The 25,415-nt window shown below is 45.7% G+C and overlaps 1 protein-coding gene across 1 annotated transcript in view; it reads right to left on the reverse strand.

Annotated features, from left to right (window-relative positions):
* The window catches only part of CYP2R1 (cytochrome P450 family 2 subfamily R member 1), a 662,101-nt gene extending 644,661 nt beyond the window's left edge, over positions 1–17,440 (reverse strand). Inside the window, exon 1 of the mRNA XM_069623737.1 lies at positions 17,176–17,440. Coding sequence (XP_069479838.1) covers positions 17,176–17,370 — 195 coding nt within the window. The 5' untranslated portion in view covers positions 17,371–17,440. The remainder of the gene's footprint in view (positions 1–17,175) is intronic.
* Positions 17,441–25,415: the final 7,975 nt, after the last annotated feature.

Below are 25,415 nucleotides of genomic sequence, written 5' to 3' on the forward strand. Positions count from 1 at the left end.
GCATGGAGACAATGCAGTATTTTACAGTAGCAATACTGTAATTATACACTGTGTAACAACTCATATTTTTAAGAATGGAATTGCACGACTGTCTTAACAAAAATAAAGTTAACACATATTGGTCTTTGCCAGACAGGACATAGCTTAATAAAATTGTAATCTCACTTACTTCTGCTTTGCAATTATTTCAAAGAAAAATAAATCTTTCCTAGCACTCCCATACAGGCCTTTGACACTTAAGAGTGGAGGGATCTACCTAAAAATAACATTTATTTTACTGCAAGGTCGGTATTTGTAATGCAGGGGGAGACCCCCCGCAACCCTCACACATCACCCTCTTTATTAAATATCCATACCCAACCCGCCTCCCATCTATTTTTTAGGGGAAATGTGATGTTTTCTATGCAAGGCCTTCTACCTTGTAGTAATGGGATTTGGCATTTTGTAATGATAGTAGAGTGGAGGCGATGATTACCGCTCCACTCCCTCTCCATTAGCCCATTTGAACTTGCAGTTAATAGAGAAAGGAGTGAGGATCGTCCTGAGGGCAAGAGAAGAATGCAGGGTGAGCTGTGCTTTAATTGATCAGGGTAATTCAAATAGCTAGCTTTGCTACACAAGTGTCAATTTAATTAGCAAACCCACAGAATTACATAGAAAATTGCTAAGCAACACTGCTTATTTTATGCCTTGACCTTCCCCTTTGGTCTGCTGTTTTCATGGGAAGGGAGACAGCATCGGGATACCACCTACGAGGAGAGCATAAAGATCCTGAAAATGGAGGAGGAGCTGGCTTAGCACCAAGACCAGAGGTCGGCGAGGGAACCCGCTAAAAGGAAACTGTGGAAGTGGCCGCTGATACAGGAGAAGGGTCAGAAAAAGAGCCCCCTACCCCACCCCCAAGTGGTCCTGGAAAGTTATAAAGGCTTTGGGGCCACCCTGTGAGGTCAAAGCCCAGGAGGAATTAAGCGTCCAACCTGGAGGCTACCTGAGGTGGGGGAGGAGGGAACGGAGAGGCATTCGGGAGCGAGCGAGATGAGAGATCGAACATCTCAAAGTTGGGTTTTACGGTACCTGCACTGTTTACCTCAGGAGGGTTCCAAAGGATCAATTCCCATGGCCGAGTGTCTGGGGTATCTCTAGGATGGTTGAGCCTACCTGGGGATTGTTGGGGGGGGGGGTTGGGGGAGGTAAAAGGTAGGGGGAAGGGCGAGGGAGGGGCAGCGGGAGGGGACACAGCTGATCACAAAAAGGAGCCCCGGTTCAGGTGGGAGAAAACACTGTGCAAAAATGTTAGCTGGTAACTCAAGGTACGGGGGCTCAATTCACTGATCGAAGGGAAGACAATCTAGCCTAGGGCTATGGAAATCAAGGTTTCCAGAACACCTCCTTAAAGATCAGGTGATCTGCGAAGATCTGAGGGATAAGATTAGGGAATTATTTCAAATTAACAGTACACAAGGGGTGGAAGAGCATATTGTATGGGACGCAATCAAGGTTACGATGAGGGAAGAATTAATTGCGAGAACAGCACAGAGAGATAAACAGCTAAATCAGGTGCATGCTGAGCTCGAAGACCAGCTCAAACAGGTAATGACCAAAATGGAGAGGGACTCGGGCAGTGCGGTCAGGAGAGAATAAAGGCTGGTCAAGGGTCAACTAGAGGTACTCCAAACCAAGAGTGCTGAGCAATCCCTACTATACCTGCAACAAAAATATTTAATTAAGGAGAACAAGACCGTAGCTGTGCAACAGCAAGGGTAGTGCTGGAAAGACAGGTGAGGAAAAAAGAAGCGTCTAGGTCCATACTGAAGATTAAACCAGGGCAGAAACGGTAGAGCTCCTCAAATGAGGACATTATTGATGCCTTTACAGAGTTTCATTCACACCTATATTCATCCGACTCGCCCGAGGAAATGGCTCAGGGGAATATCTGGCAAAATGCCCCCTGCAACAGATTAGTTTGGGGGAAAGGGAGGAGTTGTAGGGTTGATGTCACTCGTGAGGAGGTGAGAGCAGCGATCATGGCGCTAACAAATGGAAAGGCCCCGGCGCCAGATGGCTAAGTCAGAAGTTTTTATAAGGTGTTCAAGGAGGTGTTGATCCCGGTGTTGGTGCCGCTTTTCAACTCCTTTGGGAGGAGTGGACGCATAGCCCCATCTATAAAGTGGTGCTGCTCCCTAAACTCAACAAAGACGTCACGTTGTGTGGGTCGTATCGCCCCATTGCCCTAATTAACATAGACGTGAAAATATATACCAAGATTTTGGCGTCTCGCCTGGACAAGTTACTCCCTGGGTTGATTATGGGCCGGGAGGAAATCTCAGGGGCAGCACGCTTGACTTGGAAGCAAGACAATGCAGAGCAACACAGGTTTGATCGCCGGGTACGCGCATAGAAACCTCTCGGTATTAAGTGTGTTATAAATAACCAATTACAATTGGCCCGGACCAGTCTGAGTTTATCAGACATAGGCAGACTTTTGACATACGCGTAGGGTATGTCATCCAAATCGATAAAGCCAACTTAACCAAAACTTTGGCAGCGATCCTGGATTTGGACATGGAGAAGGCCTTTGATCGTGTCAAATGGTCCTTCCTTTTCCGCACCCGGGACGCCATGGGATTTGGGTCAAAGTTCTTAAGGATGGTGAGAGCCAACTATCAGGCCTCAAGCCTCTGCCTGGCAATCAATGGTTGGCTCTCCCACGGGATACAGGTCTCTTGAGGTACGAAACAGGGGTGCCCGCTCTCCCCACTTCTGTATGCGATCCACCTCGAACCAATGCTTGCTCGAGTTAGAGGTGCCCTGGACGTTAAAGGGATTAGCTTTGGTGGGTCAGAGAGGGGGGAAGCATAGGGTGATCGCCTTTGCGAACATGTTGGGAGCTGGAGGAGTTTGGCTCAGTGGCGGGCCTGGAGATTAATAGCCACAAATCGGAACTGCTGAACCTGACTTTACAGGAGGGGCGGGTTGAGTGCTTGGGTGAGGTATGTCATTATGTTTGAGCGGAAGGCAGAATTAGATATGGGGGATACACCCTACGGGGCCCCAAGGTGCACTGTATGAGGCCAATTACCTGCCTCTCGTGGAGAAGGTGAGGCAGTTGCTGCTAGATTGGGGGCCCCATGTTGATATCGTGGCTGGGAAGCATAAACACCCTGAAGATGATAATCCTCCCCAAGATCCTCTATTATTTTCAGGCTCTCCCGGTGCCTGTTCCAAAAACATTATTTAAGGCTCTCCAAAAAGAGTAACTTTATTTGGCGCAACAAAAAAAACAGTCTTCTATGAAGCTGCTAATGGCACCCACCCATAAGGGAGGCCTAGGGTTACCATATGTTTGCCTTTATTATCTGGCGGCCCAGATCCAGGTGGTTTGGGAGTGGTTGAAGGATGTTCAGGGTAAGATATGGAGGCTGATGGATAGAGCAGTGGTGGGGAAGCCCCTAGATAAAGTACTTTGGTGTCCCAGAGCAGACAGGCCTAAGCATATGTATAGGAGCAAGCTCACAGTGTTGGTGGGGGGAGTTATGGAACTCCCTAGTTCGGATGGTGGGTCTGAGAACCTTTCCGTCATCATTGAGGCCATTATTTAGAAACCCGCAATTTGCCCCAGGACAGCAGGCGGGAGCTTTTGCTAAGTGGTGGCGGCGGTGTGCCGTAAGCTGAGGGACCTGGTGGAGGGTCAGGACGTCAAGAATTACTTACAGTGCAAAAAACACTTCGAACTGGGGGGAGGGGGGAGAGATTTAGGTACTCCAATCTACGCATTGGCTTAAAAGTCCAGCAGTAATGAAGGCTGGGACTAGAGATCTTGCCCCCTTTGAGAAATATGTAACAACTAATGATGGAGACACACACATGATAGCAGCTATTTACAAGATATTCACCCATGGTGGCAGAAAAGTGGCCATATACGCAACATTGGAAAACCACCCTGGGACACGAAATTGAGGACCACCAATGGGATCGCTTGTGGGGGTATATATCCTTGTTGACCGGGGCCGTGCAGGTCAGGAAAATGTGGATTATGGTCATGGTGCAATGGCACTCCGCCCCCGAAAGATTGCACAAGTGCTATCCAGCAGTCCCTGAAGGATGCTGGAGAGGGTGCGATGAGCTTGGTGCCTAGATCATATATGGTGGTCATGTGGGAAACTGCAGACCCAGAATGCAATGTCAGGGATTTATGGGATACAGGCTGACAGGGACCTGGGGGAGGCCATGCTGGGGATGGGGGGGGCATCCTGGATAGCAGGCCGACTAAAACTCAGAGGAAGGCTTATATGATCCTAAGTATAGCGGCATTGCTGCTAACAGCACATAAATGGAAAAATAGGGCTATACCCGCGAAACAGGAGTGGATAGCTAAACTTCAGGGTGGTCCTACTGACACTATTAAGACTACATTTGAGGGTCTACTAAATATGTGGTGCTCAAATGATCTTATAGATGATGAGAAAGGATTTAATATGGAACAATTTTCCTCATACCTGAGAGATACAAGTGACCTTTTGAGTTGTATTAAAAATATACCATGGGAGGATGACTTCTTATTGGTCACACTAGATGCTGTCCCGTTATATACTTCGACTGAACACGGCCTTGGCATTGAAGCATGTAAATATTTCCTTAGATCGTTAAAGCACTTCCATAACTCAGAAATTATCATAGAAATGTTCTGCATTAACAATACGGTCTTTCTTTTCAATGGAAGTTACTATCAGCAGTGTCATGGTACTGCTATGGGCACCATCATATGCTTCAAATGGGTTTGGAAAATGCCTATCTAATCCTAAATCTAAAGATGAGAGCAAGCTACGACCATCAAATAATAATAATTGAGTCCTAGTTGAGTGTCAAAATAAGAGGGCCTATACTAATAAACCTATTGCCAATCCTTACTTCTAAATACAATGGTGTGGAAAAAGTGTTCATGAAATGATATGTCAGGATATTCAAGTCGTTGGCTTCCCTTCCCCACGTTTTCAGCACGGGACAAGGCAGCACAGTCTCTGGCCTCTCTAGCACGAGGATGCAGTTTAAAACTTCAACATCAGGGCCTTCTGCGTCAAAGTCTCTTTGCCATCGAAGGCTTATTTCAAATGGCCTGATGCAACACGACAAACATCAAAGTTCCTTTCTTCTTAGGATTTCATATGTGCACATTTTCTGTTCACCCTGGGTCCCCCTCCGCCGGGCTCAGACACACATTAACACAAAGCTTTCAATTGATCTCTAAGTGCTGGGCTTGGACCAACTGTGTCTACTTTGCCAAGCTTTCTTTACTTCAAAAATCAAAGACTTCGACTATGCGCTGGATTTTGCTCAACCTGTCGTAGGACCACTTTGATTCACAATTACTTGCTCTCTTCTCGATATAACCTCTGTTTCCCTTTCACTTTTGCCACTTCTCAGCTGAATACCTCACAGAGACCTTCGATTGAGCACCCACGTGGTGCCGGACCACTATCAAAAAGGTATTGTATCCTGCTTTGAAAGTTCAATCACTCATCAGCAGTTTCCTGATCTTACAGTTTTTATTCTCAAGGTTTCCGTAAAGTAACGGTTTCTTGCCAAAAAGGTCAAGGGAACTTCCCTCCTTGCGATCCCTTTCGGTTTTGCCGTCTTTTTTCTCTCGGTCAGCTGCCGTCTGTTTCCTCGCGTGCTTTGCCTCGTTCAGAGTGTGCTCTCATGCTCCAGCTTTTATCCATGTGGGGAAGCTTAATGGAAGTCAGGTGTGTGTGATGGTCAGAAATTGCCTGACCTCACCTGACCATTGTATTGGGACACGTCAAGTATGCTGCTCAGGTGTTAGTCTGTTTTCTCTCATCTCTCATAGCAGACGGTCTGTGAGAATGGGTTTGTGTTGAAAAAGGGGTGGGGGGAGAGTTCCTAAATATCCTACCTGGCAGGATGGGGTAAAGGTGTTATAGGGAAGGGGACACTGCATCTCACCATCCGTTGTCCCACTCCACGAAGACCCCTCAACCCAGGTGATCCTCCCGAACTGGTCCACCCCCAGGAACTGAAACCAAAAGCAATGGCTGTGTCCTGGCCACCTGGATGACAGATCCCTGGGGACTAGTGCGTGAGACACCTTCTGGTTTCTCACAGTGTCCATATTAAATTATCACAGTACTACAATTAGGCCACTTGGCCAATATTTTGGGGATACATTTCGATTAAAAAAATTCTGATTGAATTTACCTGTAGTAAATTACTTTTATTATACACCTGCAAAGCACATAAAAAGGCCAAATCGAGCTGACAAATTCTTATTTTAACAAAAAAAATATTAAGTCATTTACTGTATGGATACATGTCATATGACCTTTAGTGAAGATATTCTGCACTTTCACTAACTGTTACATGAATAAGGAATTTTCCTAAATGTTGCACATGTATTCCAGGGTTCGAAATTCAGGGGAGCTTGGAGATATTTAGCTCCGCTTGCGGGCTAGAAGAGCCTGGTTAGCTTGACACCAACAGCTACTTTAGGCTCCACAGGTCAACTGATGCCGAACAAACCCACCTATGTCGATTTAACTCTTGTGACAACCTATAAATAAGCATTAGGGCACATCTATAAGACATTTAAAGCATGGGCGGTCATCAATAATGGACAAAGTGATATGTTTGCATCTTATGTGCAAGTTATATTTGTGGAACAATATATACTAGCTCCTGGTTACTGGTTAATGCTGGATTCCCAGGAGCTTCTTTTAGCTCCGGATTATCAAATGTTAATTTCAATCCCTGTATTGTAACATGTTATAAAATGTGCGAGAAGCATTGCTACTGTGTATCCTCTAGTATTTCTGTAACCAATGAGTGATTGTTTGGCAACTTTTTACATTTTCTATGACACTTTTTTTTTTTAAACTAGTGCTTTGTAAAAACCTTATAGATACATCCTGTGAGCAATCTAGGGGGGGGGTGAAACTCATCAGGAGATTCTTAATGCTGCTCCTGCACTGGAATTAATGGCTTTATGTGAGCTATAAAAGCTTGGACTTATTTGTGGCAGATTCTGGTGGGTGTGTACAGCAGCGCCCACGTGCTTTGATACATATATAAAATTCATATAGGAAACGTGGCTCAGCGAACCACCGGCTTGTGATGGCTTTCTTACGTTCCTCAACCCTGCTATCGTCAAAAAACAAGGAAGACCAGCATCAGGGCTCCTCGCCCTAATCAAGATAAATCCCCACTGTACAGTACTGAGCACTGAAAATATAAATCCCTGGACCCAACTAACAATACTAGTGTACACCAAGATCCACTCAAACGGGAAACAAAAAAACGACAACACTTGCAATTCTAACCCTCTATTGGAACCCTGCAGCAATATTAACAGAGGCATTCATCGACGGTGTGTTCCTGGCAATTGACAAGGTCGTGACAACCCATCAACTAACAGAAATAATAATCTGTGGGGACCTGAATATCAAGATATACAATCAGAATGGATCTCTCCAAACTCATTCACATCTGTGCCCGAAAGCAAGCAGATGGATGACTGAAATCACAAATCAAAATCTCATCCTCCTGAATCACGCAAAGAACAACTCTGCAGCATATACGCCAACCTGGACCATCAAATGCAATCATTGATTACATATTTCTATCATACAACCTACATGAATCAGTCACAAAAGCGCAAACGATAATAACTGATAAAAGTGATCATAACCAACTCACTGTTCACTCCCGGTTATCAACTCAACAAAGCGAACCAGTACCAATAGCCTCCGTAGAACTTGACGGCACAACATCAAGATTAAGGATTCCACAACCAGCCATGGCAAACCTACCGAAGAAACTTCATGACGCCACCCTGACAGATTCTGAGAAACTCAACTATGAATGGATTCTACTCCCATTCCGGCAAACGCTGAAAAACCACCCACATAAAGATCATCGTCATACATACAACCAAGAACTAGTTGACAAGAAAAAATGCCTAAATCGATTAATACAACACCTAAAGAAAACAACATCCACGGAAAACATGAAACAGATCAGAAATATGAAGCAGAAATACGCCAACTGGAGAAAATCTCACCAAAAAAATCCTGCAGCAAGCAGATGCAGAAAACATAATGAAACTACACAAGACTCACAACACGAGGGAGCTCTGGAACTTGCTCAATGATAACCTGCAAAAACAGCACAAACTAACAGCGAACGTTGCGCAGGAAACTTGGATCACGCACTTCTCGACCATGTACGGAGCACGAAAAACGCAGCCTCAAATTCAAATGCCCACAAACGAACCGAAATGGTACGTAAATGCAGAATTTGAAGACTTCATCAAGCTCAACAAAAACCTGAACACGTCTAGAGCGCTTGGTCCTGACAGACCATCTAATGCTGTTATCAAACAAGACCCGTCTGCCTGGGCGAACTTCATGTGCATATCACAACTCAGGTAAACACACTTAACCGAATACCAAACTCCTGGAGGTCGGCAATAATTGTTCCAATCCATAAGCAAGGACCAAGAAAAGAACCCCAAAACTTCCGCCCAATTGCCCTACTAGACCCGCTTGGGAAGCTATTTGCCTCAGTACTGCTCAAACAACTAACTACATGGGCACTTGAAAACGACAGGTTTTCGATCAGGCAAACAGGCTTCACTGCCAATGTCGGAACCAATCTCAATCTGATATTACTCCATCTAATAAAGCATGAAGCCATCAACTCTCACACTACAATATACGCAGCATTCATCGACTTAAAGATGGCCTTCGATGCGATCTCACGGCACAAACTATGGGCAGAACTCAGAGCATGGAACTGCCCATCAAACATCCTCGAGCCGATCATTCTCCTCTATTCAGAAAACACCATAAAAGTGAGATTATCAAAACAAGGAGCCACCACTAATGCAATCCCAACAATAAACGGTCTCAAGCAAGGCTGCCCGTTGACAGCAACTCTTTACAACCTGTTCACATCGGACATCGAAGAACATCTAAAAACCAACAAAACTAATCCACCGAAAATAAATTCTACACCAGTTCCTGCCATGGCATATGCAGATTATATTGTTCTGTTGGACAAAACACTGACTGGACTACAAGCATCTCTGACAGTTCTGAGTAGCTATATGTAAAAAAACGAATTAACGATCAACATCGGAAAAACTAAGACAATGACTCTAACCAAACCATTCACAAAAAAAATCATACCAACCGAGCATCAATATCAACGGGAACCAAATAGAAAATGTGACAACTTTCAAATACCTTGGTGTCCTAATAAACCAATCAAACTCGGAGGAGCAATGGATCGATAAAATCGAACAAACGGCACAAACCCTAGCAAGACAAGGATGTATACTTCACAGGAAATACGGCCAGTTTTCATTCAAACCCATAATAGCCTATTACAGACAAAAGTACACCCCGATACTAACATATGGAACAGAAGCAATGCTGAGCGCCCGTACAATAAACTGGATGAAAATTGAAGCAATATTCTGGCGTAAAATTCTCCACCTACCACAGTCATATCCAATGCCAAGAATTCGATATGAAATGGCAACCCAGTCAATCGAATCCATTGACGTCAAAAACAACTACTGCCGATTCTGTAAGGATAAAGCGATCCCAGAAACCATATTTCATCTGGTCATGGAATGCCAATCACTTTCGTCTCAGCGTAAACAATTTGGAGCGTTCTTCCAATTTTCAGCGCAACAAATGAAGACTCAAGAAAGATGGGCCGCCCTACTCAGTGGATATAACAATAAATATACATATACAATCACTCTTTTTCTAAGTACTATATTGGAACTCAACAAAAGAACACCATGAGATACAATTTAAATCATTAGCTCTTACCATTTACAGATAATGACGGAAATGATGAAAATGTTTACAAATAAACTAAATCATCAAAAATAAATAATTCATATATGGCACTGTTCAGCCCTACAGTTCCCACTAATCACACAGGAGGGAGGCCTAGATATCCAGACTAACTGAAAAATGTTTTTTATTTTAGGCCGCTGTTCATCCCAGCGAAGCACTTAATAATGACAAAATATAGTCCCAGACACCAAAAAAGTATCACATATTCACAAATCCTAATTAGTGATTTTTTATGAAACAGTGTTTCAGTGGTATCTAATGCACAATTTTTGGGAAGTGGTGCATTTGGGGCAGATATCAAACCACCAGCTCCACAGCACACTAACTCCTCAGCGTGGCGCAAATTGGCCCAGTAAGGTTGTACATGCTGTTCTGACAGGCTTTGGGCACTGCCTTATTGTCCAGTCTAAGTCTGTATAAGTGTAAAGGAAACAACTCACAGTACAGAAAGCTGTGAACTTGCTACTAATAAACAATAACTGTGCTATCAAGCTGTATTAATGTGGTTACATGGTTTTGGCAGGTATTTTACTCCTGTTTTTTAGTTTGTATGCATTAGAGTTCTACAGATTATGCACAGCTCAGCTTTGCACGAGATATCCCTTTTATAAGGAGAATGTATTCACAGTTCCCTGTAAGAGAATACTTCTACACTTGTATCGGCTATTGTGTTGGGGCAGCGCAGGTTTTCATTATGACCTACGGAATATATCTGTAAAACGTTAACCGTTTCAGTGACTATGGAGACCAATGTAAACAAAGCACACATCTCTTTCTCGACCTCCAGCAATAGAATTTGGAGCGAGCAAATAAATCATGCCTTTATATCTGCACCCGTCCTGTGTCGCGCTAATGCAGCAAAAGCTAGCACACTGTGCAAGGAAGTGGTAAAGACATGATCAGAATAAAACAGAACCTTCTTTTGTCATAAATATACCTAGACATAGGACCTCATTCCGAGTATGGCGGTAGGGGGTTAATGGCACCGGTAAGGATGCCGGTGGCGTTAACCCCATACCGCCATATTCCGAGGTCCCTTAGCGGGTCCCACCAGAAACGGCTGGTCTGACCAGCAATTTTTAGCGGGAATCGTTAAGGGACCATGGTGTAGAGGAGGTCCCAGATATGGCCTGCACCTCCTGCCCACATTGTGAGCTGCCAGTAAAATACTCGCCAAGGTATGTGACATATGAGGAGCAACTGAACCAACAGAGAGCCGCATTGGGCCTCTGCCCCGTGTACATTAGAAGATCAGTACCTGTTGAAACACCAATAAGCAGACAGCCCAGAGCAGTACGGTACCTAATCAGACAACCATACCAGCTGCTGAAGCGAAACGGTGAGTATTTACAGACTGTCCATGAGGAGACACAAAGAACCCTGATGCAAGGCAAACGATGATGAGAAGAGGGCCTGGACAGACTAACGAATGAGAAAAGACAAGCACGCCAGTACGAGTAACTACAAAAATAAATGTAATGGACGCAGAGAAGAGAATGTTAAAACGTGAGGAAACGGTGCTACGTGATAAGATGGAAGCAACCGACCTGGTAAACGTGTAAATAGGCTTGAAACGCAAGATGCTAAGAAAATCGATACTGCTTGCAATGCTTAGTAGAAGATAGAGCGGCAAGCGCCAACCATATATCTACTTCAACAAGGCACAATGTACACGTGCGACCCCATTTTGGAAAAGCAGAAGTACGCCCAGGCGGCCAAGGCCTAACTGTTTGGGTCTCATATCCAAGACCGAGCCATGGGAAAGAGCGGAATCGAAACTGAACAAAGGACGGCCCAGGCCTGGGAAATCAAGGTCAACCCAAGAGAGGGAGGCGAGCTTCAGCTAAGGAGAATCGAAACTCCAGAGCATACCAGCTCGCCCGTGAAGGTCAAGATAAGAGAGGCCCAGGCAGGTGGCAGGGCCGAAGCAGAATTAAATACACGAAAAGCTGGAAAGTGAAGCAGATTCACGGTGAACCAGCACGTGACAGCCAGGCGCGAAGATGTACCACCGTCTGATGTCACCCAGATCCAAGGGGTGCCATAACTTTCCCTGATAAGAGACTACAGTTTCGAGGCCTTCCTTAGCCAATTAATTGACACATCGCCCTAAAACCAATGATTGATGGAAGGGAGGCAGGGTGAATCTTGGGACACTAGGCACCTGGGTGTCCAGCCTGCTTGTTGCTAATTAAAGTGGAGATTTATGTTTAGGGGTGTAACCTGCCCAATCACAATGGACCAAGTTATCTGGAGTCCTATAGATACTGTAACCAATAGGACGTCGTACTTATGGTGACGTCAATCACGTGTGATGTAGAGGGATGGGCGTAGACTCCCACCAGATAAGAGTTAACCAATCTGCATGCTCTATTGTCATATATAGATATAACACCTATACTTAAGTTACCTTTCCCAACCAATTATATTGCGTGATGATGTTTGTAGAATTAGACGTCAATGATGAGTTTAGCCTGGAAAAACGGCTGTTTGGCTGAAGCTCGAGGAAGTCGCAGCGAGACAGGTGTTCGCGATGCTGCCGATTTCCATATGCTGATGTATGTATTATTAAACGGACTTCCCTTAGCCAATTTATTGAGTCCTGATTTTTGAGATGTGCTGGAGTATGTGAATCCTGCACCCTGTCCTCACATGGTGCAGCTATCTAGTATTACAAGTTTTCGGGGGTTAAGTACTGACCAATGGGCCCGTCAGTAAATTTCTCTCCTCGTGAACACTGAAGCTAATAACGGGCCTGCAATTTGCTGGCCCGTTATTAGCTCCTTGCCCATTCCCATTGAGCCCTATGGGGGCTCAAATCTGAATGGGGAATGGTTTTCTGAATGGGGACTTACCAGGTCCTCCAAGGTTGGAATGACCCGGTAAGTCCCCATTCAGAGACACCGGTCCCGGGTTTGGAGGCAGCCATGGTGCTAATAGCACCATGGCTGCCTCCAAACTCGTAATGACCCCCATAGTGTTATAAATTAGTGCATGTACTCACCAATCTCTGCTTTAAATGGGCCAAGACTGAGACCCTGTAAGACACAAACATTGTTTTTGTGCAGGGGCCCGACTGGGACGCCCTGGCCCATTTCTGTTAAAGTTACCCTGTCTCCCTGTCCAGTCAAATAGTTCTCTATTTGGCTAACTTTCTATGTGTGTCATGCTCTTTGAGTTTCATTATCTAGTTCTATCACTTTCTTTTTGTCTGTCACAATGTTTAAGTGCCTTGGGCCACTGGCACACTGAAACAATGCAATCAGTGATTCCAAGCAACGGTTCATATAGAGGTATACTTTTAAGGCATACACTTGCAACCTCCTGCAGTCATGCCTCTAAGATGTCCATCAGTCACAGGCTGAGTGTGCCCTGTTTTGGTATACAAGTTGGCAGGCTTTGAAGGAAAGGAGGATCAGAAAGACAAGTCAAACTATATGGAGAACTATGATCTATGGCTAAACTAAGGTGCTTAAAGGAAAAAGGCACTGATTAACTCTCACAATCCCCATTGAAGCCTGCTGAGAGACACAGTGTTGCTGTATAAATGAAAGAATGAGCATATCAGTTTATAACTTAGCTTCAAACCTGATCATCCTAATGTGTTGGTCTGCAGATTGTACTGAGGGCAACATGCCATGCATACCCTTTGGTTGGAAGAGGGACATTTTGTTCCCTCTCCTTATTGCCAAATTTTGTTGACTCGCCCTGGGAGCTGCCAAAGCTAAAGCCGGCCCTGATGCCATGTCATTTGTGTAACACTTTGAGTGAACCTTTATTGTGAGCTGAGGCCTTTGATGTAATGTTTATGTAATGTCCTAAACCCCATTATAGAATCAAGGGTCTCTAAACATCTTTACAACAGGCTAACCACTCCAGCAATGCTGATGGAAGGTCTCTAAATTATTTTAACTGTCTTCCTTTTGGAAACCTTTGTTCTGCCATGACATTAGTTTTATTTAAATTATGTGGTCATTGACTAGTATATACTTCAATGCAGACCTTGACAGAGCCATCATGAGGAGAATGCTGGCAATACATAACAGATCCTGGCACCGATGCCTAATAAGTTCCTGTTTAACACATTTATTCAACAGCAGCACAGTTGAATAGAAAACATTTAATGTGAAGGACAGCAGTGACAGTAAGTAACTGTTTGCGTTATCAATGACTTGGACACGCCTAACTAGTAACTGTGAATGGTGGGTCTTAGGGACAATTCTCACCCAAGTGCTAAATTCCCTCTACCCTAAAGCCCTCCAGCTCTTTTGCTATATTTTGGGACTTTTAACTTTTCATTATCAATGTGTTTTACTTTTGTGTTCTTTGGAATTGGGGTTTTAAATAACTCCATAGGCATCATCTTGTTCTTGTGTGTCACAAAGCACCTTCAGTGCAGTGGCACAGGGGTGTCTTTCAGACTCCCCCAAGGTTTTACTACCTTCTCTGGGACGGACTACCATCTCCCAGAGCACGTAAAGTTAAATTGACTTTGCTAGTCTTTTTAAATTCATAGACCCAGCACACACTATCTTCCTATAGAGTTCTGGAGGGGTTGCCTAGCATCCCTTGTGTCTAAACATTCATTTAACAGTCAAATGTTACCCTTTCCTCTTGAAGTGGCTGGTGGCAGTGGTTTTAGAACAAACTACCATGATATTTCCCGACCGCGAACACACGTAGCAAAAAATCGTGTGAGACATGTTCTTCAATATGGCACCCAAGACCCCTCTGTGAAAACAGACTCTGGTCATCTTTTTTCGCCGTTTCTTTTAGGAAAGGCCCTTCTTGTGTTTAACTCTGCACGCCAAACCAGGTTTGGTCCCTTTGTTCAATGCCCTTTGGTGGGCTTCAATGCTGAAGCCCTCCTCTGGCGCCTGAGTGTCTGGGGTGGACAGGATGTGAGGGAGGTGCTCGAAACTCCCTGTACTTAGTCTCCTAGGAGACCGGAATGCACTCTGCCGTGATTGGCTGGCTGACTGTCCGGCAAGGACAGCCACCCTGCTGGGTGAGTGGCAGCTAGGTTTGAATGAATGAGAGAAAACTGTTTAAAAGCAGGTCTCTGGGACTTGGAAGGCAGAGTCGACCACTGAAACGAAAGAACCAAAGACGAGCTGAAGGAAGATGACTGCTGCAACTCCTGGACCGTTGGTTTGCCCGGTGAATCCCTGCTGCAGGTCCGAATTGTCTGAAACTCCATCGACAGAGAAGCTCCTTCTAGGACGACTTCTTCCCTTGAGCTGGTGGGAACAACCAACTCGTAAGCCACCTGGACACGGTCTCCATACTGGTCAAATTCTCATCAGAGTGCTGTTGAAAACCAGATAGCCAGTGAGAAGGAGACCAGTTTGTGCACTTTAAGGCACTCGCACCTTAAAACCGTCGCTTAGCCAAGCCTGTGGCCTCTTCCCTGCGCAGTGCAGGAACCTCCCGACGTCCTCCTTGTCCCCACGACTGAAGCTCAGGAACAGCGAGATATGCAGGAACAACTGCCTCAGCTACAGCTTTTCTTCATCCCTAAGGTACTGTGGAAATCTTTTCTGCCGCAGTGAAAGTTTGTGAAACTTTCTCAACTTTGGAGTCTTGTTTGCTCCTAAACCGATATATAACTCTTTTTCTGGCAAAGTACTTCCTCGAACATTGGCAAAGACTTAACCGTTTACAAACAGAACTGTGCTATCCTATCCAAGACCCTGAACCATTGACTTTGGCCCAGGCCTATTGAATTGCATTGCCAGCTGTTGTGAACTGAAACTATTTGCCCTGCCTATGAAAGTAATCGTGCTTGAATTCTTCTACACCTTTTGAAAGCTAATGAAGTGCCATTTTGCTTCCACTTCAGGGAAGCCTAACTTGTTCAGAAACGTACTGGTTGTGTACTGAAGTGTATTAGATTGTGATATTAAGCTGCTTCTTACTAGTGGAATGTTTTCCAACTGACTGTGTAAATAAATGTATATTCTTTCACCAAGAAACCTTGAATAATGTTTGTTTGAACTACTGTGATTGCAGGTCCTTTGTGTAACATCTTGTACTGCTAACATCCCTCTTGAGATAAGTCTGGCTGCTGAACCACTGCTACCACATAACTGTGTAGTACAGGCTAGTACCAAAGGTGAGATTGTGTTTACACATGTAGTCTTAATTGTGTGTAGTGTTCATAAAGGCTACTGCATGTAATTCTGCCCAACAGTGGGTAATAAGTACTGTGATTGGTAGTAGTTTTTCTTTCTAGGCCTACATGAGTGAGAGTAACAAAAGGCCACTTTATTCCTTATTAAAATGGACAAAAGATGCTGTAAGTCGAATTGTCTAGCCTTCTTTATTTCTTGGGTACACTTTGTTTTTAAAGTTTCGGAGAAAATGGCAGCCAGGGAAGCAAAAGTGCTCTACACTCTATAATGCATTTGCACTTGACAAAAGGCAGAGTTGTGATACCATTATATGGGGCAAATTACGTAACTTTGGTTTTACCAATGTTAATAACAAATTTTATTTAATTTGAATTTTCAGCAATGATGTTAAAACTCGCATCCAAAAATGTAAGCTGTTCGAATAAATGTGCATAGCTAATGGTTACACACATTTTAATGTTAGGGTGAGTGTTGTGAACCGTAATGTGACCACCAAGACATGCGTCTGTTATGAATTTAGAGATTCACACATACAGTCCTTTTATCACAGACTTGTTTATGAAATATAGAGCTCTCTGATCCCCGTTATATTCCTGAAATGCTCTCCCACTCTCATAGAGGTATTTTGAAAGAGTACAATAAGAGTGTACCAGACTGTCCATCTTAGAATGATAACCTTATATCAGAAAATAATTCATATCGTTAAGCAGTGTGCCAGTACAAACAATTTGAAACTGCATTCAGCAAAGCCTGGGCGACATCTGTGTTTTCCTATCAGGATTCTTCTTTTCTGTAAAGTACTTGAATTACAACGTAATGGAACCAGCTTCATGTATGTAGCAATTATTTATTGATATTGAGGGGTTTTGTCGCACGACAGAGGTGTAGTTTGGGAGTGAGGTGTGCCAGGCGGAGGGACGGGGCAGCGTTTCGCCCTTGGCATGAAGATGGCTAGAAACTGCCCTGCCTCCACCCGTAATGCCCTTTGCACATCTTTACCTGCGAGTCCCATTTATGCTCTTCTGTATAAACTACCTCGTAACTATGCATTGCCCTGTGGTTTTCAAACTACACATGTCGCCTAGCATGACCCACTCTCAAATACTTTTTCCCACGCGTGCTGCTTATGTTACGTCCCTTTCTACGCTTAGCAATACCTGGCCGTGGATATTACTCTGCTGCCTCATGTAGACGTGCGGGTTGTTTGCTATAGCCAGGATGTTGCCGATCAGCGGCAACCCTCGTGGACCCGGCGGGAAGCACTTCGGCCGCCGCTGCTTCAGCAGCTGCCGAACCACGAGAGCGAGAAGGAGTCCGGCCAGCCCAGCCAGGGTCCACAGCAGGGACCACATCCCGACGCACAGAGAGTACTGACAGATGTGAATGAGGGACGGGTCGGACTCGGTGGACGTTGAAGTGACGCACTGACGCTAGCTGTTCTTCTTGGTGCGCAGGCGTGTTGTCTACCCATTTCTTCCTTAGTTTCTACCAGGTTAACTGTGCTTCCGGAGGAATTTTATCAACTTGTATTACGCCTACTTTATCATACAAAGAGTGTGAGGGTTGCAACTTTCTTTTATCGTGACGTTGTATAACTGCATGACATAAACAGCACCAACCTTGCAGTCTTTTCGGTTTAGAAGTAACAATTCTCGGCACGACTGGACGGCTTACTCACTATCCATCCACAACTGTGGACATGTGAGCACAGCTGCACACCCTACTGTCAACCCTACAGAGTAGCCCGGGGTCTGCAACCTTTGACTCCTCAGATTCTTTGGACTATAATTCCCAGCAGGCCTATACAGCATAATTAATGGCAAGAGCTAATGGGAGATGCAGTCCAAAACATCTGGAGAGCCACAGGTTGCAGACCCCTGCGTAGACAAAAGGATACGCCTTTAAAGTTCGGGCTATTAGGGGGCGCTTTAGTGCCCTATATAAGCCGAAACTGTTGCATTCGGGTTCAGATAGGGAGAAATAACATATGGGTGGGTGGGGGGGGGCACAGCTTGTAGGTTCAGAGCTGCCAGGTTTTCGCTTAGTTCACGTGTGACGTTTCCATATTTGCAGTGTGTGTATGTGTCACAGTTCCATGCAGGGCAGGTTTTAGGCTGGGGCACGTGGACGACCACCCGGGGTGCCATATTAGCCCGCCTGCCACGCTAGCTTGGGGGAGTCTTTCAAGGGATCCTTCTAGCTGGCATGGTGGGTGAAAGTGCGGCAGGTGCCCTATTTTAATTAAATGTACCCAGCTCTGGAGCGGGATGCTTTTTATTACAATAAGGCACGGCTGTCAAACCAGCATGGTGCAGGCAGCTTCATGCTGGTTAGACAGCCACGCTCTATTGAAGTGATTCATTCCAAGATGCTGCATGGTTTTGCAGCGTCGCTCTATTTAGCAGAGCAACAAAAAATGGGGCGCCCCCACCACCCTTCAGGGACCCGGTTGGGGGTTCCCCGGGGAATAGGGTGGGGGCTGCCAAATTGTACCCGGGCGCAGTCAAAGCTAAGGCCGTCACTGATTCAATGGCATATTTGTGACACTTTGATTGACACTTTATTGTGAGCTGAAGCCTTTGATGTAATGTTTATTTGAAGTCCTACCTGCCATTGTAGAATCAAGGGTCTCTAAACATCTTTAAAACAGGCTAACAACTCCTAGAATGCTTACGCAAGTTCTCTAAATTATTTTATCTGTCTTCCTTTTGGAAACCTTTGCTCTGCCATAAAGAACAATCCACAATTAGTAGTTTGTTGCCATTATTTAGTTGTAGTTAAATGATATGTCTGTCTGCTATCCAGGAGTGGTGTGCCGCCAACGACCTCTGCCGTAATGCCAGTAAGACAGAGATTCTCATCGGCACACCAGCTCCCACCTTTCCTGTCGCTCTCTGGCCGGCCTCTCTTGGCACTCTTCCTGCTTCCACCTGCGAGGTTAAAAACCTCTGGGTCATCTTCGACTCCACACTCTCCTTCGCTCCTCACATCTCTGACGTCACTAAGAAGTCACACTACCAGCTGCACCTCCTCAGAGGTATTCTTCCTTTCCTCTCCTTCCCACAGAAGCTCACTGTCTCCAGAGTTCTGGTTCTCTCTAGCCTGGATTATTGTAATAGCCTCTTTCTAAATCTGCCTGCCTCTACTCTCCGCCCTCTGCAACTCATCCAGGACAGGACTGCGAGACTTGTCCTTGGCCTCAAGCCCAGGCATCGTATCTCTCCAGGACTGAAATCTCTGCACTGGCTCCCAGTGGCTGCGAGGATTAAGTTCAAAACCCTTTGCATTGTCCGCAGGGCCGCCTGGGGCCTCAATACCTTCAACTCTCTCTTCCTAAATATCTTCCTTCTCGAACTATTCGCTCATCCGCTCCTACTCCCTCAGGGTCAGTCGCTTCTCCAAGCAACGAGTTGGCGGTAGATCTCTTTCTTCGGCTGGGCCCTCCGTCTGGAACAGCTTCCCTGCCTCCCTGAAACTTGAGGAGAACCATCTCCGGTTCCCGAAGCGCCTCAAAAACTTTCTCTTTGCTTTGTCTTTTTCTCCTCTCCTCTGCAGACCTCCTGGCTGAATCTGGAACTGCACTTGTAACCCGGCCATCCTCTGATCTCGAGCCCAGGTCCTCCACCATTCACACACACCTGCACTGCCTGCCTGGCAACCCCCGCACTTGGAGACTGTTTCTGTATCCCTACAATCCCACCACCAGCACTTGACTTGAGAAACGGTCCACAACTGAACATTTACGATTTAACTTCACTAAAGTGACCATACTTGAAGTGGAAAAAATCATCATGTCATTTAAGCCATCTAACTGCCAAGGAGACTTATGCCCAGCACAGCTCATAAAAGACGCTGCCCATGACCTTTCCCCTTTTATCACTAAATTAATCAATGCTTCCTTCTCCACCGGTTCCATCCCAACTAATCTAAAACAATCCTGGGTACTGCCCCTACTAAAAAAAAACACCCTCGACCCAGCAATACCAACTAACTATAGGCCTATAACAACAGTACCATTCCTTCTGAAAATTCTGGATAAGGTCGCCTATGTACAAATACAGAAGCACCTGGAGGATCACCACTTGCTAGGAGCCAGACAATCAGGCTTCCGACCCCAACATGGGACCGAAACAGCTCTCATCGACCTTAAAACACAGATTGATCTGCTCAAAGACAATGGTCAAGCAGCTTTACTCCTCCTCCTTGACCTTTCCGCAGCATTTGACCTGGTCGACCACGCTGTCCTCTGTTCCCATCTCCACTCAGCTGCCCATTTTTCCCCCGAGGCTATTACTTGGATCAGATCCTTCCTTGATGGCAGAACTATGAGGGTCTTCTCGCCGACAGACGCGGCAGACCCTATACCCATCACCTGCGGTGTGCCTCAGGGTTCCTGTGTCTCCCCGACACTGTACAACATATTTACCAAGCCCCTTTTCGATGATCTGGATCATCTCGGTATCACCTACACTAACTATGCAGATGATACCCAGATCCTCCTTCCGCTTTCTGGAGATTATGCAAAGGATTTGGCCTTGGTGAATAGGGTCTACATCATCATCCAGGCATGGATGGCCACTCACGGTCTATGCCTGAATGATGATAAAACGGAACTCATCACACTGGGTACTAAAACTAGCCTAAAGAACCTGAGCCCGGCATACTCATCATTTATAATTGATGGTAATACTATCAGGGTTGGACATGAAGTCAAAACACTGGGCTTTTACTTGGACTCTAACTTCAATTTTAACAGACAAGTGAACTCACTAGCCTCCTCCACGTCCTATACTTGTAAATTGATCCGGACAGCTAAACCTTTTTTATCCGAGGCCAGTTGTCTGACCCTGGCCAGAGCCCTTATACTCTCCCGCTTGGACTATTGCAACGCCCTCTACCTTGGGTCATCCAAAGCCGTCACTGGCAAATTACAAACTCTCCAGAATAACGCACTTAGAGCGGCCCTGGGCATCTCAAGAAGAGACCACATCACTACATATAGCAAACAACAAAACTGGACCCCCATTATAGATAAAATCTCCTTAAAAACTGCCTCACTCACACATAAGTCCATTAATAATGCAGCCCCTACCTATCTGATTAACAGATTTCACAGACTAACATCCATAAGACCGACGAGGTTAGCTTACAGAGACTGCCTATCCGTCCCTTCTTACAAACGTGCAACTATAGGTGGGAATAGCTTCCCAGTGAAAGCAGCCAAGCTTTGGAACTCCCTACCACCCACTCTTAGAATGGACCTACCCTACCAAAACTTTCGCTCAAAGCTCAAATCCTGGCTGAAGACAGCCATCATCTAGAACCTCCTGGCCCACATCCTGGATACACAACTGCTAACTGTACATATGTTATATTTACCGCTGATTGATATTATTACTGTATTCATACCTGTACATATATTACTGTCTGTAACTAAGTCTTGCAAATTCTTGTATCTGCTGCGCCTTGTTACCCTTGGGCTTTTCGGCGCATTATAAATAATAAACTAAACTAACTAAACTAAACTAAACTTGACACCTAATGCCTGCACTTACCTTTGCACTTGCCACCTGCTGGCCGTTAATTTTACTTATTGTTGTTATTCTATTCCCATGTAATGCACTGTCCCTTCCCCCATCCCATGCACTTACGCGATCTGAATGATACCTGGCCTAGTAGGATCGTTGTCTGTCCTCCCTTTGTTACCCCTCCCTTGCAGCGTTGCGCCTTGAATCACTTGTGTTTAGGCGCGTTATAAATGCCATATCATATTATATCATATGGTCATTGCCTAGTATAAACTTCAATGCAGCCCTTGCCAGAGCCATCATGAGGAGAATACTGGCTATACACAGCAGATCCTGGCACTGCCTCATAAATTCCTGTTTAACACATATATTTATTAAACAGCAGCACATTCGAATGGGAAAGGCCAGCAGTAATTGTTTGAGTAATTTTTTTAAATGTTTATTTATTGGTCATTTGTATGGCACCTATACAGAAGTGTTTCCAGATGCCACAAGGCACATTTGGGTGGGTGGGGTGGGGGCGGGGGGTCGGGAGACATAGAAAAAGACAAACTACAAAAACAGCAATAACAGTTATATTGGCCTTGTGACAATCCTACTGTGCAAGTGCAAGACAAAGGTGGGAAGTGCGGGGGAGGGGGAGAGTGTGAGAAGTGCAGGAGGTGGTGCCCAAAAAAAGGGGGGCGCAAGTGCTGGGGGCGAGGGGGTGTTTAGACGGCAAGTGCTAGGGGAAAGAGAGGGGAACCGGGGTTAAGTGCGATGGGCAGGGTGGACTAGATTGGGCTAGTCCAGGGAGAAAGTGCCCAAGGGCAACTGCCGGCAAGGGATGCTGGGAGGACTGGCAGGGGGAGTGGACTGGGCCCTATATGATTCAAAAGGGAGCAGGCCCCAGTCGTAGTGACAGTGGGACGTTAGCAGGGGAGGGGGAGAGGGAAAGAAGAGGAGAAAAGGAAAGTCTTGAGAAGTTTCTGGAACTTAAAAAGATCCAGCTCAAGTCTGAGGGGGGCAGGGAGGCTGTTCCAAAGGGAGGAACCTGCTGAGGAAAGGGATCTACCTCCCACTCTACTTGGAGAAACGTTTGACCAGCAGAGCGTTTGAGCCAGATGACTGAAGAACTCTGGCAGGGTGGTATTTAGAGAGGGAAAGCTGGATGTAGAAAGGTCCCAGGCCCCTGACAGCCTTGTGGATGATGCAAAGGGTCTTCAATTTGATCATTGTGGTCACCGGGAGCCAGTGGAGAGACTTTAGGGCTGGAGAGATGCGGTCCCTGGGCTTGAGGTCAAGGATAAGTCTTGCAGTCCTATTCTAAATTAGTTGAATTGGGCGGAGGGAGAAGAGAGGAAGATTGAGGAAGAGCCTATTGCAGTAGTCCAACCTAGAGAGAACCAGGGTTATGGAGACGTGGGGCTTCTGGGACAAGCCTAGCTAGTAAGTTTGAATGTTGAGTAATAAGTACTGTGATTGGTAGTAGTTTTTCTTTGTAGGCCTTCATGAGTGAGAGTAACAAAAGCCTCTTGATTCCTTATCAAAATGGCCAAAAGCTGCCATAAATTGAATTGTCCCAGCCTTCTTTATTTCTTGGGTACACTTTGCTTTTAAATGTTTCGGAAAAATGGCAGCCAATGTAGCAAACGTGCTATACACTCTATAATGCATTTGCACTTGACAAAAGGCAGAGTTGGGATTACCATTATTTGGGCCAAATTACGTTACCTTGGTTTTACCAATCTTAATAACCATTTTTATTTTATTTGAATTTTCAGCAATGACTTTCAAGCTCCTTTTTAACCCACCTCACTGTCACGTTTAGGCAACTGGGACCCCTCTGTCTGCTGCAGCCCCTCAGCCCCCTCCTCACCTGAAGTCTCGAGATCCGCAGGAAGGTTGAACTTCTTCTTCCACAGGGACTTTTTCTTTTGTGGAGGATAGGGTCTGCCCCGATAGGAAGCCACCCTGACCTAGATCAAAGAGGTCTGGGGGGGGGCCCTCTACCGGAACAAACTGCTTGGGGGAAAAAGCCTCACGGCATAAAAACCCCCTCTAGTAGTCTGAGAGGTGACCGGAATGGCACCTTCAGGTAGAAATGGTCCGGAGGCAATAATGGTAGATATGCAGAGCAATATGGGAGAGGGAAAAAAATATAATGGAGGAGGAGGAGGCAGAGAGAACAGAGGAGGAAACTGGAGCCGGAGTACGATGGCAGGGAAAAGGAAAACAAAATACAGAGAATGGCAAGACAGAAAGCAAGCCGTAGAATGAGGACACAAAGAGAGAGTAAACACAGAGCGTTTCACCCGAAAGCCTGACGCGAAGGGTTGCAACGCGCAGTCTTCTGGGTGAAAACGAAAGATAAAGCCCATTGGCTGTCCCGTCTGAAAAGACTAGACCGTCAATGATGTACGAGGGGAGAGCGTGGTGGAAAGCTCTATGGCCACCGAGGCGCCAACGAGCCCATACTCGCCACGGTCTCCGACGTGTGACAGTATGCCCCCTTCTATTCCTCACAACCCCGGAGAGGGGCATGAACATGAGACTCAGGTTCCCAAGAATCTTCGGAACGGGGGTAACCCTTCCAAGCCACCAAGTATTCTAAACACCCACGTCTAAATCTGGAATCTCGGATGTGGGAGACCTCATACTCATCTGGAGCAGATTCGGAACCAGGGGGAATGTTGGTTCTCCTATTTCTTGCGATGCTTGGGTCTACAGAGCGAAGCAGAGAAGAATGGAACACTGGGTGAATGCGACTCAACTTCTTTGGAAGGGCTAGTCTAAATGCTACAGGGTTAACCTTCTGTAAAATCCTAAAAAGACCCAAAAATCGGGGAGACAGCTTTGTAGGGTGTAGCCAATGAGGTAGGTACTTTGTAGCTAACCACACTCGGTCTCCTTCCTTCCACTGGGGGCAGAGCAGGCGATGAAGGTCAGCCTGGGTTTTATACCTTTCTTCAGCGGCAGATAAGCTCTGTTGCGCTGTTCTATGGGCTGTGGCAATTTCTGTCAAGGTCGACTCAATGGTGGGTACATTTTTTCAAGGTGACTGGAGAATCGGAAGTTTACCCCATGGGTGTACTCCGTAAGTAAAGTAGAATGGACTAAGGTTAGTAGCAGAGTGTATGGTGTTATTATACGCAAACTCTGCAGTAGGAATAAGGGGCATCCAGTTGTCTTGATGTTTGTTAATATAGCACCGTAGGTACTGCTCAAGAGTGGCGTTAAGCCGTTCTGTTTGGCCATTGGTCTGGGGGTGAAAACCTGAAGATAATGCTCTCTCAATACCCAAACGTTGGCACAAGGCTGCCCAGAATTGGGAAGTAAACTGGCTACCTCTATCAGTGATGATCTTATCGGGTAAGCCGTGTAGACGGAATATGTCCCTGAGGAATACCTCAGCCATTCTAGAAGCAGAAGGGATACCAGTGAAAGGAGAGAAATGGGCTAGTTTGGTAAACGAGTCCACGGTCACCATAAGGCACGTAAAACCTTGGGATACCGGCAAATCTACTATGAAGTCCATAGAAATCAGAGACCAAGGACGAGTGGGTATCTCGGGTTGTTCCAACAAGCCAATCGGTTTGTTAGTGAGAGTCTTGCTTTGCGCACATAATGGACAAGCCTTGCAATACTCCGTTACATCACCGACCAAGGTGGGCCAGAAAAAAGAGCATGTGACCAGCTCTAGGGTACCCCTTTGCCCTCGGTGGCCTGCAGTGGTGTGATCATGGCACCATTTCAAAATCTTCAACTATAGGGCTCGGGTGGGTACGAACAACCTTTGGTTAACTAACAACAGGCCTTCCGCTCATTGTAGATTCCGTGGATTCTTTTGGGGCACCTTTTCTTCTAGGTCTGTAGTTGTAGCAGACTTT

The sequence above is a fragment of the Ambystoma mexicanum genome, chromosome 11 (assembly GCF_040938575.1).
Source record: "Ambystoma mexicanum isolate Mex_15411 chromosome 11, UKY_AmexF1_1, whole genome shotgun sequence".
Classification (NCBI taxonomy): domain Eukaryota; kingdom Metazoa; phylum Chordata; class Amphibia; order Caudata; family Ambystomatidae; genus Ambystoma; species Ambystoma mexicanum.